Genomic DNA, 16,717 nt, shown 5'->3' with positions numbered 1-16,717 from the left:
TCTAGTGGTTTTCAAATCTTTTTAAAGAAACAGAACCTGCCTTCAAAACACCAGAAAACCCTTCCCTGGGAGCCTAGTAAATGGAGCCCATGAAGGTTGAGCAGCAGTGCTGGTCGGAGGCCGGGTGGGGGCTTCTGGGACCTTTCTACTTGCCAGCTCTGCCCCACCATGTTCCCCACCAGGCAGCCGTGGGACACTGTGGTCCAAGCACCTTAAATGAGGGATGGGGATGCTGAGGCCTAGAGGGGACGCAGGGCTGCCCAAGGCTACCCAGAGAGCCAGAGGCAGAGCTAGCTCCACCCTTCCCCACCTGGGCTCTGGCTTCTATAGCCCCTACTGCTGCCAGGCTGGGCACACGTGGATGAGTTGGCTGTATCTCTGGGCTACCGGGAGCAGATAATAGGATCCAGGAAGATGAGAGAGAGCTAGCTGGGGCCACCTTGCCTGAGGCCAGACACCAGCAAGAGAGAGAGAGTCTAGGGGTGGAGTGTGCAGCGGAGTGGAGGAGATGTGGAGGGGATGGCCCAGCCAGAGCGATACACTCTGATTTTTCCCGTCGTCGTTCCTGCACAGCTTTAAGAGAGACTATTTTAAAGTATCATTTAATGAGGGATTACCATGTGCCAGGAGCTTCACACACATCATCCATGAGTATATTAGTTATTGCACACCTACTGTGTACCAGGCACTGTTCTGGCACTCAGGATGTGTCAGAGAACATTTCCTTCTTGGATCTTGACTGACTCCTCCCTTTTTTCTGGATGAAGAAACTGTAATGAAAGCACCTTGCCCAGGCCACTTGGCTGATGAGCAGTAGGGCCTGACTTCAACTCAGGCTCGCCTACAAATGTGAAGGCCTCAGCGAGTCTGGTGCACAGGCGGTGCCCCCAGAGTGGCAAGCCCCTGACTTTCTCCCAGCAGGAGGCCTGAGAAGTGACTTTAAGTAGGGCTGGGGCTGGAGAGGGCTATAATGGAGGGGGCAGATTTCAGTTTCAGGTGGTATTTGAGGTCCTAGAAATCTACCCTCAAGGAGAAGAGGATTGGCAGAGTGGGGGGTGTCACAGAGAGCGCTGCAAAGAGAGCACTGGGCCTAGGACAGGGTGGATCAGAAATGTTGTCAGGGTCTCACTAGGAAACCTTCCATTATGTATTTGCTACCCCATAAACCCAGGTTATCCCAGATGCCTCCAGGAACCCCTCATCCCCCATCACCCTGGACCTCCTTACTTCCTCTAAAAGCCATTCAGTCTCACTGTGTAGCACCTACTGCATCCCCCTGGATCTGAGCCTGGCCTTCAGGGCCTTCCGTGCTCCTCAGGGCTTTTGCAGTCTGCATTGTGGGTATCATGGGATGCAGCAGCCCTGGCAGGGATGGGGGTGTTCAGATCAACGTGGGGTGCCAACATAACTAACGAGTAGGAAGTTGCTGAGGAGGGCAGTTACCACGCCCCCAGGAGGGAGTCCCAGGGGGATTATGGGTAATAGAGGCCAGCTGGAAGGAGATTTCAGATTCTGCATCCTGCCCTGCCTCTGTGGACGATCAGACTGGATGCATCTGCTGTAGGGGAATTCCAGGGCCTGGAAGGGAGGCTGGTGACCCCAGGCCAGGTCAGATCCCCTGGCTCTGCTTCCAGAAGTCCCCATACCCCACACTTCTCCGTGGCAGCACTTTCTTCTCTCTGCACTTTGTCATTTACTTACTTGTAGTGTTTTGCTCAATGCTTGCCTCCCCTCCTGGGTTAAGAGCTCCATGAAGGGCAGAGAAAGCCTTGTCTATATCTCCATAGTCTAGCCCAGGGGAGTTGGGTCTCCCCACTCTGAGGTGTAGGGAGGAGTGGTTTGTGGGCACTGCTGGGTACTTCCTGGTGCTGGGGCCTCACAGCAGTCCTTGTGGGAGATGATTATTAACCTCACTGTGTATGTGTGTGTGTGTGTTTTTTTTTTTTTTTAAAACGGACTCAAGCTCTGTCACCCAGGCTTGAGTGGGGTGGCGCGATCTCAGCTCACTGCAAGCTCTGCCTCCCGGGTTCACGCCATTCTCCTGCCTCAGCCTCCTGAGTAGCTGGGATTACAGGTGCCTGCCACCACACCTGGCTAATTTTTTGTATTTTTAGTAGAGACAGGGTTTCATCATGTTGGCCAGGCTGGTCTCGAACTCCTGACCTCAGGTGATCCACCTGCTTCGGCCTCCCAAAGTGCAGGGATTATAGGCCTGAGCCACTGTGCCCAGGCTTAACTTCACTTTTTAAAGAAGAAAGTGGAAGCGCATGGAGGTGAAGTTCTTTTATTTATTTTTACTTATTTATTGATTACTCCATTCAACAAAATATTTATTGTGGGATTACAATGTGTAGGGCCCTGGGGAAACCAAGGGAGACAAAAAGGCAAGGATTCTGTCCTCCTGTACTTTGTAGCCAGTGGAGAGCCTGGCATGAAATTAGAAAAAGCACAAATGTGAAAAGAACAGGGTGCTGGGTGTTGGGGGCAAAGAGAATACAGGAGACATCATGTAGCTGGCACGCATGGGAGAGTGGTCCGGGAAGGCCCTTTTGAAGGCACAATGTGTCAACTGAGGCCAGAAGAATGCCATTTCTTCAGCTGTGTCCTCCCTCGTGGGGCCTCTGCAACAGCCCCAGCACCCTGGACCCTCCCCTCTCTCCCTGGGATGGAGGAGATGTGCTCTGTGACCTGGGGCCAAGCTCCTGCCTTTGCTGGTGCGTCTTTCGCTCTCCTCCCCTTCATCTGCAGGATTTCCTGTGGAAGGCCATTCTTTGGGGTCCCTGCCGACAGGGTGATGTGGGGGCAAGTGAATGGAGGCCTCTGGAGAGCCTGGGAGGGGAGCACAGAGGAGGTTCCAGGACCAGGGTCCCGGGGCAGGTGTTTGCTCTGGACTCTGCCACTGACCCCCAGAGAGGCCCAGGCAGCCCATGCTCCCTGACTCAGCTTCCCCCGCCTGTGAAATGGGAATCTGACCTGCTTTACACTGTGGGTGCTTTGCGGTAGGGTAGGGCTCTTGATGGAAGCTGTGCCCCAGGTGCTCCCAGAGGGGATGACCTGTCTCCTTTAGTGGATCCCACACCCAGGGGCAGGCAGGGTGGGTGAGGGTGGGCCCTAGGTGTGTCCTGGGCAGACATCTGGAGTCCTCTCCACCCTGCCCCCTTTCTGTCCCCACCCAGGCGGAGGTGCAGGCAAAGGGCTGACCCCTTAGGGGCAGAGGGCCGTGCAGGGAGGGAGGGTGGGGTGCTGTCTGCAGGGATGAGAACAGCCCTGGTCAGCACAGTTAGCCTAGAGAGTATGAGTCTGTGTGTGTCAGGGGATGTCTAATGTGTATGTGTGTGTGTTTGTGAATATATGTCTAAGTGTGTGTCAAGTGTGTTTGAATACATGCGTATGCATGTCTGCACCTGTGTGTCTGCATTTGTGTGTGTTGGTATGTGTTTCTCCATGTATGAGTGTATGTGAGCATATATCTACATGTGTGTCTGTGTGAGTGTGCATATGTGTATGACTGTGTGTGAAAGCTCTGTGGCCCCCTAGGCCCTTTTCCCACCTCCTCCTCACTCCTGCAGTGGGCTTAGGGAAGGTTTCAGAAGGGCCTTGGGTCCTGGTCATTAATATCTGAGCCTGACCAGCTCTTGGGACCAGGAAGGTCCTTCTGACCTGTCCAGTCCCTGGCCAGCCCCCTCCCCAGCCCGGGAGGCACCCAGGCCCTGCCCTGCTGCCTGGGCATTGCCTCAGCCTGGCCTTGGTGGACGGACCTCGGACACAACTGTGCTGTTCTCTCTTTGCACGCTGCCAGGAGAGACCACTATGCCTACTCCTACTACCCGTAAGTAGCTCTACCTTGCCTGGGAGTCCTCGGCCCTGCCTAGGGGGAGATCCCCCACCCCTGCCGTCTCTGGTTGGGCTTAGTCTCGCTGCACCCAGCCTGGCCTGGTGTCCACCCCGTTCTCCCTGGTCACCTCGGCCTCTGACTTTCTCTCCTCTGCTCTGTCCCTCCCCTCTGCATCTTCCTCCTCAAGTCGTGGTCACGAGTGCTGGTTCTGCCCCTAAGAGGCATGGGTTCAGAGCTGGCCCTGCTGAGTCACCCTCAGCAAGTCCCTGAGCCTCAATGTCCCCTTCACCACCAGAGCAGCCCCTTACGTCTACTGTTCCTCGTGGTTAGAAGGATGTCCTGACCTCCAACCAAATCCACGTTCAGGACACGCTCTGGAGCCCACGTCCATGTGCATGTGTGTGCTTGTGTGCATGTGGGTGGGGCCTACCTGTTCTGAGACTGGCAGCTCCTCCCACAGTACAGGCAACTCTCAGGCCCCTACAAGTCCCTTCTCCAGCCAGGCAGCCTCAGCTGTGCAGACCCGTCATTTCCTGGGCGCCTCCTCTGGGCCAAGCCCTGTGCTCAGTTCTTGACAGAGTCCTCACAACAGCTCTGAGAAATAGGAGCTTTTATCACTCCCACTTTACTGATGAGGAAACTGAGGCTCAGAGAGACCGAGGGAGTTGTGGGAGGTCGCAGAATGCGCTGGAACTGGGATACAACCCAGGCCCCTGCTGATTCCATAGCCTGCCGATGCTACTCTGTCTTCTGTCTCTGTCTTCTACTCTGCAAGCCTTCCGGAACATTCCTCCTGCACCTGTGCTGGTTTTCCCTCCCTTGAAGTGCAGGACCGGAGAGTGCCAGGCCAGCCTTGAGGACAGTGGGTCTCTCACCTCCTCCTCCCTGGACGGCTCCTTACCTTAGCGTTTCCTGACACGAGCTTTTCCAACAACTCAACACCCAGCGACTCGTGCTGAGCCCCCAGCTCGGCTCCTGCAGGGGCTGTGGACAGGCAGCTCTCCCTCCCTGCTGCTTGTGCAGTTAGTTTTCAAAACCAGATGCAGAACTTTTCAAAGAATCTGTATTAAATTCCATCTGCTTAATCTCGCATTGAGCTCAGCTGGATGCCAACAGCGTTAGGTGTCCCTCCCGGGTTCCATCTTCTGGGGATTGGGTTGGTTTGTTTCTGTAGCTCTTCTTCCAGGTAGGCCAGGAGTCCTGGGCTGGGAACAGAGCCTGTGGCACACCCCGGAGACCGCCCTCTAGGCCAGCATCTGCTCAGTGACGGGTCCTCTCTGGGCTCCATGTTCAGCCAGGCTGGCTGGCTGTCCTCTGTCCATGGCCCTGTCTCCCCACCTCCTTTTCTCCCTCCCACTTTGCTCCAAGTTCCTTCGAAGTCACAGACTGCCATCCTCATCCATGAAGCTGGGCCTGGAGGGAGAGGAGGTCACTCTTTCTCTTTCCTGCTGCTCTGAGCAGCAGGACGGACTGGTGGGCAGTGGTGGGAATCTGGACCTTCTGTGGGTCTCTTTATAAGTCTGTGGTGGTCTATGCTGACACCATCCTAGGTGCTACTGGGAGTAGGGAGAAGCCAAGGGTGGAGTTTATTCTGTGTGTGGGGGAAGCCCCGGAGCTCTGGCTGAGCACGAGCCAGACCCTCTGCGGGGAAGGAGGGGTGTAGTCCCTCCTTCCTGCAGGAGAAAGAGGAGTCTGGAGAGCGGTCCCTGTTTAACATGGGGAGGAGAGAGGTGGGGACATGCTGGGCCTGGAGCTGGGCCAGCCATTTTCCTAGTTTGGGGTGCAGTGGGGGTGAGGGGGGCTGTCTGCTGTGACACCAAATTAGCCCTGGAGTGACTTTCTTTCCCATTTCCTAAGCCCAGGGGGTCAGTGAAACTTAGGAGTGAGATCCCAGCCTGAAGCCACTGCTGCTCCACCCCTTTCCCTTAGCAAAGGTCCCTAGGATGGGCTCTGCCAAGCCCTTTTCAGGGAAGAAGCAGCTCTGGGTCTAGTGAGTGAAGGATGGAGGCAGAGCCCTCAGCATCCAGAGGTGCTTCTAGGACAGCTGCTGGCTCCTGGCCTTGAGGTCCCCTTACTCCAGGGCCTCCCCAGCCACCTCTGGGTGCTGTCTGGCCCCACACAGTGCCTGTGTCTCCCCTCAACCCCCCTCTCCAGGAAGCCGGTGAACATGACCAAGGCCACCGTCAACTACCGCCAGGAGAAGACACACATGATGAGCGCCGTGGACCGCAGCTTCACAGACCAGAGCACCCTGCAGGAGGACGAGCGGCTGGGCCTGTCCTTCATGGACACCCATGGCTATAGCACCCGGGGTGAGTGCCTGACCCTCGTACCTCTTCTTCATGGCTCTGGGGTTCCTGACCTGAGACAATAGGGTCCCCACATCAGGTGAGTTCTGTAACACCTGCAACCAAAAGTGAAACATCTATGGTGCTCCTGCTGGATACCTTCTGGATACAGAGCCAGCACAGGTGGCGTTTTTGCATTGTGTACTGGAGGAGCTTGCAAGGAATTCCGCTAGAATAAGAGGAATGCAAGGTCCATTGTGACAATTGTCAAGGAGGAGGTGCTGCTGTAGGATCAGAGGGATCAGGGTGGCCTCACCCCTTATTGAGCACCTGTTATGTGAGAGGTGGGGATACAGTGGCTGAGAGAGACTGATATAGAGTCAGACCTGGGCTTGCCTCTCCCTTTCTTAGCTGTGTGACCTGGGGCAAGTTGCTTAAGCCCTCTGGATGTCTGTCTCCTTGTGTATAAAATGGGAATGCAGATTGCCTCTGCTAGTAGGGCTGATGTGAAGACTAAATGAGATAATGTGTGCAAAATCACTTAGGGCTGTGCTTGTATTCACAGAATATAGTGAGTCAGCCGTTATGTACTAGGTCTGTGTCATAACTTGCTTCATCCCACATCTTTTTATTCTGTTTAGTGTTGATTTGTACATAAGAGAATACATAATGTTTATGAAAGTCATAAAATCATAACAATACAACAAACAGCAGTGAACCTCATTGGTGAATTAGAACATTATCTTGGTACACCTCTCTGGCTATATCCCCTGCCTCTTTCTTAGATGTAAATATTCCCTTGAAATTGTTGTGTGTTTTTTTTTTTTTTTTGAGATGGTGTCTCACTCTATCACCCAGGCTGGAGTGCAGTGGCATGATCTCGGCTCACTGTAACCTCTGCCCCCCAGGTTCAAACGATTTTCCTGCCTTAACCTCCAAAGTAGCTGGGATTACAGGCACCTGCCACCATACCCAGCTGATTTTTTTGTTTTTTTGAGACAGAGTCTTACTCTGTTGCCCAGGCTGGAGTGCAGTGGCACGATCTTGGCTCACTGTAACCTCTGCCTCCTGGGTTGGAGCAATTCTCCTGGCTCAGCCTCCTGAGTAGCTGGGATTACAGGTGTGCGCCACCACACCCAGATAATTTTTGTATTTTTAGTAGAGATAGGGTTTCACCATGTTAGCCAGGCTGGTCTTGAACTCCTGACCTTAGGTGATCCACCCACCTTGGCCTCCCAGAGTGATGGGATTACAGGTGTGAGCCACCGCGCCTGGCCAGTTTTTGTATTTTTAGTAGAGACAGGGTTTCACCATGTTAGCCACACTGGTCTCGAACTCCTGACCTCAATTGATCTGCCCGCCTCTGCCTCCCAAAGTGTTGGGATTACTGGCGTGAGTCACTGTGCCCAGCCTCCCTTGAAATTTGTGTTTATAATTTTCCTACCTTTTTCGGGGGTAGTTTTTTTTTTTTTTTTGAGACTGAGTCTCCCTTTGTCACCCAGGCTGGAGTGCAGTGGCGTGATCTCTGCTCACTGCAAGCTCCGCCTCCCGCGTTCACGCCATTCTTCTGCCTCAGCCTCCCGAGTAGCTGAGACTACAGGCGCCCACTACTGCGCCTGGCTAATTTTTTGTATTTTTAATAGAGACAGGATTTCACCGTGTTAGCCAGGATGGTCTCGATCTCCTGACCTCATGATCTACCCGCCTCGGCCTCCCAAAGTGCTGGGATTACAGGTGTGAGCCATGGCGCCCGGACTTTTGGGGGTGGTTTTACCATGTGTACATATATCCCCAAACAATGCATTGTATAGTTTTGCTCATTTTCATCCTTTATAAAAATGAATCACACACTGCTGCTTAACTCCACATCATATTTAAATGTACCCATGTGGATGTTTTGCTGCAGTTCATTTACTTTCTCTGATGCGTAGTTTCCCATTGTATGGCTGTATCACAATTGACTTCTCCATTCTGCCATCCATGGGCATTTGATTGGTTTTTAGTTTTCTTGTTATCACAAATGAGACTGCTGTGAATATTCTGATGTGGATGTCTAGATGCACCTGCACACAAGGTTCTAGAAATAGAATTGCTGGATTATGGAGTATGTGCATCTTCAGCTTAATAAGAGTGCCAAGTTGCTTTCCAAAGCAACTCTGCCTGTTTTCTTTCCTAGCAGCAGTGTGTAAGACTTTCTGTTGCTCTACATCAAGATCAAAATTTGCCAGCCTTTTTCACTTCTGCCACATTAGTTTGTATAAAATGGTAATTCTCTATAGTCTTAATTTGCATTTCACTGATGACTAATGAGGTTGAACATGTTTTCAAGTCATCAATGGCCATTCAGGTCTCTTTTTCCATGAAATGCCTGTTCATGTCTTTCACCTAATTTTCTATTGGGTTTTCTGTTGCTTTCTTAGTGGTTTTTAGGAGTTCTTTATATATTTAGGATAATAATCATTTGTCACTTATGAATTGCAAATATCTCCTCCCAATTTGTGGCTTATCTTCCTAGGTTATTTATAGTGTCTTTGGATGAACAGAAGATTTTTATTTTCGCGTATTTAAATTCATCAGTCTTTTTCTTTGTGATTTCTACTTTTTGTGTTTTTTAAAGAAGTTTTCCCTACCCAAAGTTATAAAGTATTTTTTGCTTTTTTTCTAGAACTTATAACATTTTACATTTTATATTTAAATCTTTATCCATCTGGAATTGATTTTTATGTGTGGTGGTATAAATTAAGGATTTTATTTTTTCCATGGCGATAAGCCACTGTCCCAGCATCATTTATTATAGTTCACGCTTTCCCTGCTGATTTGCAGTGCCATCTTTTTTGCACACCACATTTCTACAGATACGTAGATCATTTTTCAGTTCCCTGTTTCTTTCATTGGTCGGTTTGGTGGATTCCCAACCACACGGTCTAATTATCGAGGCTATTTAAGTCTTGATATCTGAAACATGAAGCCGTGCCAACTTTGTGCTTCATCAAGGATGTCTTGGCTATTTTTGTTTTCATTCTCTCTCTCTTTCTTAATGAGATAGGGTCTAGCTCTGTCACCCAGGCTGGAGTGCAGTGGCACAATCTGGGCTCACTGCGACCTTCGTCTTCCGGGCTCAAGCGATCTCCCACCTCAGCCTCCCGAGCAGCTGGGACTACAGGGGCGCACCACCATGCCTGGCTAATCTTTGCATTTTTTTTTTTTTTTGGTAGAGATGGGGTTTCACTATGTTACCCCAGGCTGGTCTCAAACTCCTGGGCTCCAGTGATCCACCCGCCTCAGCCTCCCAAAGTGTTGGAATTACAGGCATGAGCCATCACACCTGGCTAAATCTCTTTGTTGTAAATTTTAGAGTCATCTCTTTAAGTTTCTTGAAAAACTTTGTTGGATGGTTTTGTATTGAATTTATAGATAATTTGGGAAGAATCGCCATCTTATGAAATTGTCTTTCCACCCATGAAAGTGATGTATATTGCCCCATTTATTTAGGTCTTGAATGTCTTTCAATAATTTTCTCTTAAAATCTTGTACATCTTTTTTTAGATAGATGTCCCTAGGTTGTTTATTTTTGACTTCTATTGCAAATGGTACACTTTTCAAATATTACATTTCTATTTCTTATATAGAGAAATGCAGTTTATTTTTGATTGCATATTGATCTTATATTCATACTTCTTTTTTTTTGTGAGACGGAGTCTCACTGTGTCACCCAGGCTGGAGTGCAGTGGCGCAATCTCGGCCCACTCCAACCTCTGCCTCCCTGGTTCAAGTGATTCTCCTGCCTCAGCCTCCCAAGTAGCTGAGATTACAGACGTGCGCCACCACGCCCAGCTAATTTTTGTATTTTTTTTTAGTAGAGATGGCGTTTCACCATGTTGACCAGGCTAGTCTTGCACTCCCGACCTCAGGTGACCCATCCACCTTGGCCTCTCGAAGTGCTGAGATTACAGGCGTGAGCCACTGTGCCCAGCCTTATATTCATACTTCTTGATATGCTTTCTTATTCTCATTTGTCTGTAGAATGTTTCAGGCTTTCTGAGCAGTTAAAGGATCTGTGAATATCCTTTGCAGAAGAAATAATTGTTTCTTCTTTCCCACTTCTTATTCTTTTTCCCCATGTTTTTCTGGCTGGGACCTCCGGTACTGTGTTGAATAGAGTGGTTGTAGCTGGAATCCTTGTCTTCTTTTCCTGACTTTAACAGGAATGTTTCTAACATTTAAACACAGAATGAAGATTGCTTTGGGGTTTTGGTAGAAATGTTTTTATCAGGCTAACCAAGTTCCTTTTAGTTTTTAGTTTGCTGAGAGGTTTTAAGTGGGCATTGAACTTACCAAATACTTTTTTCTGCAATTATTGTGATAATTATTTTTTCCCCTTTTGTCTGCTAATGGGATGAGTGATATTTTTAGATTTTTAAAAAATTACCTTAAATTCCTGGGATAAATTCAACTTGGTCATGATGATTATGATGTTTCTTTTCTTTTCTTTTTTTTTTTTTTTCTTTTTGAGATAGGGTTTCACTGTGTTGCCCAGGCTGGACTATAGTGGTGTGATCATGGTTCACTGTAACCTCAACCTCCTGGGCTCAGGTGATCCTCCCACCTCAGCCTCCTGAATAGCTGGGACTACAGGTGCCCACTGTCATGCCTCGCTACTTTTTTTTTTTTTGTTGTATTTTTTGTAGAGACAGGGTTTTGTCATGTTGTCCAGGTTGGTCTCGAACCCCTGGGCCCAAGCGATTTACCTGTCTTTGCCTCTCAAAGTGCTGGGATTACAGGTGTGAGCCACCGTGTCTGGCCAGATTTTAAACTTCTAATTTGATATATTTAAAGGACTAAACAACTATTCAGCCTTTCTATTTTTTTAAAAATAGAAAGTTATATTTTTGATAAGTTATATTTGTCTAGGTATTTGGCCATTTTATTTATGTTTTTAAACTCAGTGTTATGCGCTTATTAATCATATTCTCCTTGTAATCTCTCTCATTAAATTTTCACCATTTTATACCATTTTACCCTGCTTGGTAGCTGTTTTTTTTTTTTTTTTTTGAAACGGGGTCTCACTCTGTCACCCAGGCTGGAGTGCAGTGGTGCAATCCTGGCTCACTGCAACCCTCTGCCTCCCAGGTTCAAGTGATTCTCCTGCCTCAGCCTCCCTAGTAGCTGGGATTACAGGCACCTGCCATCACGCCTGGCTAATTTTTGTATTTTTTGTAGAGACGGGGTTTCACTATGTTGGCCAGGCTGGTCTCAAACTCCTGAACTCAAGTGATCCGCCCGCCTTGGCCTCCCAAAGTGCTGGGATTACAGGTGTGAGCCACTGCACCTGCCTGCTTAGTAGCTGTTATTAACCCTTCAGCTTACAAATCAGGAAACAGAGGCTTGGAGAGGGGAAGTCACTTGTCCAGGTTAAACAGCCAGAAAGTGGCAGAGTCAGGACTTAAATGCAAGTCTTTCTGAATTGCAAATTTGTTTCTACTGCATCATGCTGCACCTTGAGGGATGGGTAGGATTCAGACCGCAGAGATGGGAAGGAAAGGGCGTGTGTAGAGGAGGCACCGTATGTGCAAATGTGTGGTGATAGGCATGGGAGGAGACAGGGAGAGGTGTGACTGCACTAAATCCTCCAGTGGGTGCTAGAGATAGCGGGAGATCAGGGTGGTGTGGGCTCATGCCTAACCGCTGAGTCTTGTTGAGAGACAGAGAGAGGCAGGAAACACGGGCTCCGCTCCTGGGATTCACTGATGAGTTGGGGAGTCAGGACTGACCCAGGGAAGTCGGGACCAGGCTAATTGCTATGTGGATAGTGGGGACGATCAGTGTTGTTAGTTTTGAGAAAATATGCCCTTGGGCAGGAGTGGTCAGCATTTTGGTGGGATGGGTATGGTTGACTGACAGTGAGGAGGAAGGGGCACTGAGCTTGGGCAGAGGTGATGGTTGGAAACTCAAAAGGTGCTAGGCGCAGTGGCTCACACCTGTAATCCCAGAACTTGAGGAGGCAGAGGCAGGCAGATTGCTTGAGGTTAGGAGTTCAAGACCAGCCTGGCTAACGTGGTGAAACCCCAGCTCTACTAAAAATACAAAAATTAGCCGGGCATGGTGGTGGGCGCCTGTAATCCCAGCTACTTGGGAGGCTGAGGCATAAGAATTGCCTGAACCTAGGAGGTAGAGGTTGCAGTGAGCTGAGATCACTCCACTGCACTGCACTCCAGCCTGGCAGACAGAGCAAGACTCTGTCTCAAAAACAAAAAAAAACAAACAAAAAAAACAAAACGTGTCCAGGAGATGAGCTGAGCTGCGCCTCAGCACCTTCTCTCTCTTTATTCTTCTCTGCCCTCCACTTGCTGGTCTGGCTTCCACTTCCTTCTTTTCCAAACAGTGGAGGCCAGGTTTTTGTGGTTTAGAATGGAAAGCGATGTTGATTTTGGTGGATCCTTCTATGCAAATTTTAAATGAAGGACTTATCACCGTGGGTAACTGGTGGCGGGGCTGGTGTGAAAAAGCCAGCTGGAACCTTCCCAAGGTGTTGGAATGAGCCTGTTGTCTCTGAAGTCCTGCCTGCGAAAACCCTCAGATCCTCCTGGGCCTTGTCCTTCTGGAGCTGTTGACTCCTGTGGGTGCCAGTCGGTGTTGGCCAAATTGTTTGTCAAATAAGTGCCAGGTTTCTTCATGCCCATCAATGCCCCTTAATCAGGGAAGCAGAGAGAGCAGTGGGGACAGCAGGGCCTCAGAGTCAGGTGGATTCAAGCCTGGGTTTGAATCCTAGTGCTGCCATTTAATGAGCAAGTAGCTTAACTCTTCTGGGCCTCAGTTTTCTCGTTTGCACAAGAGGAACAATGATAGTGCCCCTGCCATACGGATATTCTAGGGAATAAGTGACTTAAGAATTGTGCCGGGCACTCAGCATGTTAGATATGGCTAGCTCTTATTACAGGCTGTGCTTCTTTAAGAAAGAAACTTACTTGCTAATTGCAAACAGTGGAGGAAAAGTTTGGGGTGCTACCAAATTGAATAACTGGGGGCCTCTCTTCATCTGAGGGTGGTGGGAATCAGGGAAAGTGCCATCACTGAGGGAGGGCTGAGGATTTTCATTTCCAGATGAGGAAACTGAGACCCAGAGAGGTCAAGGAACTTGAGTCAGAATTTGAATTCAGGTCTCTCTGACTCCAAACCTAGTGTTCTTTTTTCTGGGCCTCAGCCCTCCCCATAAAGCATCAGCTGTCCAGTGGTTACTCACAGAAGATGTTCCACAGTCACGATGGAGCTAGGAAGAGCCTGGGAGAGCCCCAGAGTGGAGACTTTGAAGGTGGGCCTATGGGCAAACTGGTTCTTAGGGGTAGGGGATGGGGTGGGGTAGGAAGTGTGTCTCAAGTCCCACAGGGGAACTCATAGGCAAGGAGAGTAGGGACCTGTCCTCTCTGGGCCTAGGAATTGGAGGGTCCTTTTGGGAACATCATCATCCCGTCCTTCTCTGGTGGTCTTATTTGTAGAACATCTTGTGTTGTTCTTAGGCTCAGCTGTCAGCTGCCCAGATGTGGCTCTGGCTTTCCAGGCGGGACTTTTTGCTTGTCCTCAGCCACTGTGCGCTGATTGCACGCCTCCTTGTAGGGCTGTGCCAGGGCTGCCAGCCCTTCAGGATCTCTGGGATAAACTCTTTGATTCTCTGCCACCCTCATTTGCTCCTTTCTCTGCCAGGAGAGCTCTCTGTGGAGCTGTCGGCCCACTTTCCACAAAGAGCACGAGGGCTTCTCCATCTCGCCAGTTTATTCTCTGAGTTCTTTGAGCCAACAGAAGTCCCTCTTCTTGAAACTGTTGCACTTGCCTTGTGGTGCGTTACAGATGCTCCTTGGAATCATCTTTGCAAGCTGCCTTTTAGGTCCCAGACCCAAGATCTTACAGCAGAGAAGGACCAAGACTCTTGTCAGCCAGCTGCCATGGCTTTCTGGCACTCAGGGGCTTCCTTCCTTTCCTGGAAATGACTAGTGATGTCAACAGTTGCCCTTGCAGGTGCTCGCTGTGTGCCAGGCACTGGGCTGAGTGCTTTATATACATTATTATATTTAATATTTACATCATCATATTGGATTGTAACAATTTTTAATTTCACTTGACTTGTGAGAATGGAAGTTTGGAGAGAGTAAGTAACATCCCCACGGTCACATACGGAGCTGGGAATTGATCTGAAGTCTTTCCAGAGCCCATCTCTCAGTGTCTACATTGCACTGTGTTCTCCTGAGGATGTTTCATGAAACAAACAAGAAAAGCCCTCCATGGAAAAAGATGTTTATGAAACATTGCTGTTTCCACTCCTCTCTTGAAGATTTAAAATGCACACAAACATGCCGAAAGCCCCGAGAGGTCTTGCAGGGAAGAAACCTGTTTGTTTTTGTTTAAACCAGAATTTCACAGACTCCTTTAAAACACAGAATTCCTCTTCCTCCTCTTGCTCTTCTTTTTAATGGGACACCACTTAATCATCTTGCATACCTACGATTTTCTGAAACACTTTGGCAACCACCATATTAGGCCAGTCTGTTCTCTTTGGACCTCAGTTTCCCCATCTGTAAAATTAAGGGTTTGGGCATCCCACCACAATGGCATAACTGGTACTTGATTTGCCATCCAGCTGTAAGCAACCAGAAATCCAGCTAAAATATAGGAATCAATTGCTTTCAGACATTGAACCATAGGCAGCTGAAGACTGTGGTTCCTGAGAGCAGAGAAACAAATGAGGTGAATTCATCTTCAAACCATGGCACAGGAAGGTGGAACCCAAGCACAATGGGGCAGCCTCCCTGACCTGGTTGGAGTTTGAGGAAGTTGAGCTCATCAGGAGGTCTCCTGGTGATCCTGCATTCATTCTGCCAGTTAGTTGCTGAGTAGGAATTCTGGGCCAGGCACCGGAGAGGGTTCTTGCAGGGAGGGTCATTTCAGCTGAGAGTTGAAGGATGAGTATGAGTTCATCAGGCAAGAAAAGTAGGGGGAGGAGGGGTTTTGGAGGGAGAAGGACAGCATATGTGAAGGCACAGGGAGTGGGGGCAGGTATCTAGGCCCCACTGACAGTCCCCCACTGGACCCTGCCAGCTTAGACCTGGGCAGAGATTGGCTCGAAAATGCGGGGAGGGCTGGAGTTGAATAAGCCCCTTGCAGCCTCACCCAGAGCAGGAGAAGGGACATGTGTACAGTCATGCACCGCATAATGAAGTTTTGGTCAACAATGGACCACATATACCATGGTGGTCCTATAAGATTATAACGGAGTCGAAAAACTCCTATGACCTAGTGACACTGTAGCTGTCATAATGTCGTCGTGCAATGCATTATTCACTTGTTTATGGTGAAGCTGGAATAAACCTACTGCACTGTCAGTTGTAAAAAAGTCTAGCACATACAATTATGTGCAGTACATAATAATTAATGATGACTATTACTGGTTTATGTATTTAATATACTATACTTTTAATCATTATTTTAGAGTGTACTTATTTTAAAAAAAGTTAACTGTAAAACAGCCTCTGGCAGGTCCTTCAGGAAGTGTCCCAGAAGAAGGCACCATTTTCTTCTTTTTTTTTTAATTATACTTTAAGTTCTAGGGTACATGTGCACAATGTGCAGGTTTGTTACATATGTATACATGTGCTATGTTGGTGTGCTACACCCATTAACTCGTCATTTACGTTAGGTATATCTCTTAATGCTATCCTTCCCCCCTCCCCTCATCCCATGACAGGCCCTGGTGTGTGATGTTCCCCGCCCTGTGTCCAAGTGTTCTCATTGTTCAGTTCCCACCTATGAGTGAGAACATGCAGTGTTTGGTTTTCTGTCCTTGCGATAGTTTGCTCAGAATGATGGTTTCCAGCTTCATCCATGTCCCTGCAAAGGACATGAACTCATCCTTTTTTATGGCTGCATAGTATTCCATAGTGTGTATGTGCCACATTTTCTTAATCCAGTCTATCACTGATGGACATTTGGATTGGTTCCAAGTCTTAGAAGGCAACGTTTTCATAGGTGATGACAGCTACATGTGTGTTATTGCCCCTAAAGACCTCCCAGTGGGACAAGATGTGGAGGTGGAAGACAGCGATACTGATGATCCTGACCCTGTGCGGGCCTAGGCTAGTGTGTGTGTGTGTGTGTGTGTGTGTGTGCACGCGCGTGTGTGTGTCTTAGTTTTTAACAAAATTTAAAAAGCAAAAAAAATTTAAATAGAAAAAAGTATATAGAATAAAGATAGAAAATATTTTTGTATAGCTGTACTATGTGCATGTCATTACAAAAGTCAAAAAATTCAAATTAAAACATTTTAGTAAGCTAAGGTTAATTTATTATTGAAGAAAGAAAACTATTTTTAAATAAAGGTATTGTAGTCTAAGCATACAGTGTTTATAAAGCTCACAGTAGTGTACAGGAATGTCCTAGGCCTTCATATTCACTTACCAGTCACTCAGTGACTCACCCAGGGCAGCTTCCAGTCCTGCAGCTCCATTCATGGTAAATGCCTTATATAGGTGTATCATTTATTATGGTTTTTTTTTTTTTTTTTTTTTTTGAGACGGTGTCTCGCACTGTCGCCTGGGCTGGAGTGCAG

The 16,717-nt window shown here is 48.5% G+C and overlaps 1 protein-coding gene across 11 annotated transcripts in view; it reads left to right on the top strand.

Annotated features, from left to right (window-relative positions):
• PTPRU (protein tyrosine phosphatase receptor type U) overlaps window positions 1-16,717 on the top strand; it is a 95,621-nt gene that overhangs the window by 54,777 nt on the left and 24,127 nt on the right. For 8 of the 11 annotated variants that reach the window (XM_054439300.2, XM_063657836.1, XM_054439309.2 and 5 more), the window contains one exon: window positions 5,990-6,147. In XM_054439300.2, coding sequence (XP_054295275.1) covers window positions 5,990-6,147 — 158 coding nt within the window. Of the gene's footprint in view, window positions 1-3,799; window positions 3,830-5,989; window positions 6,148-16,717 lie in introns of all 11 variants that reach the window. The other 3 variants (XM_054439291.2, XM_063657814.1, XM_054439330.2) reach the window with 1 other exon arrangement.

Source organism: Pongo pygmaeus, chromosome 1 (assembly GCF_028885625.2).
Source record: "Pongo pygmaeus isolate AG05252 chromosome 1, NHGRI_mPonPyg2-v2.0_pri, whole genome shotgun sequence".
NCBI lineage: Eukaryota > Metazoa > Chordata > Mammalia > Primates > Hominidae > Pongo > Pongo pygmaeus.
This window is presented reverse-complemented; position numbering and strand designations above follow the sequence as displayed.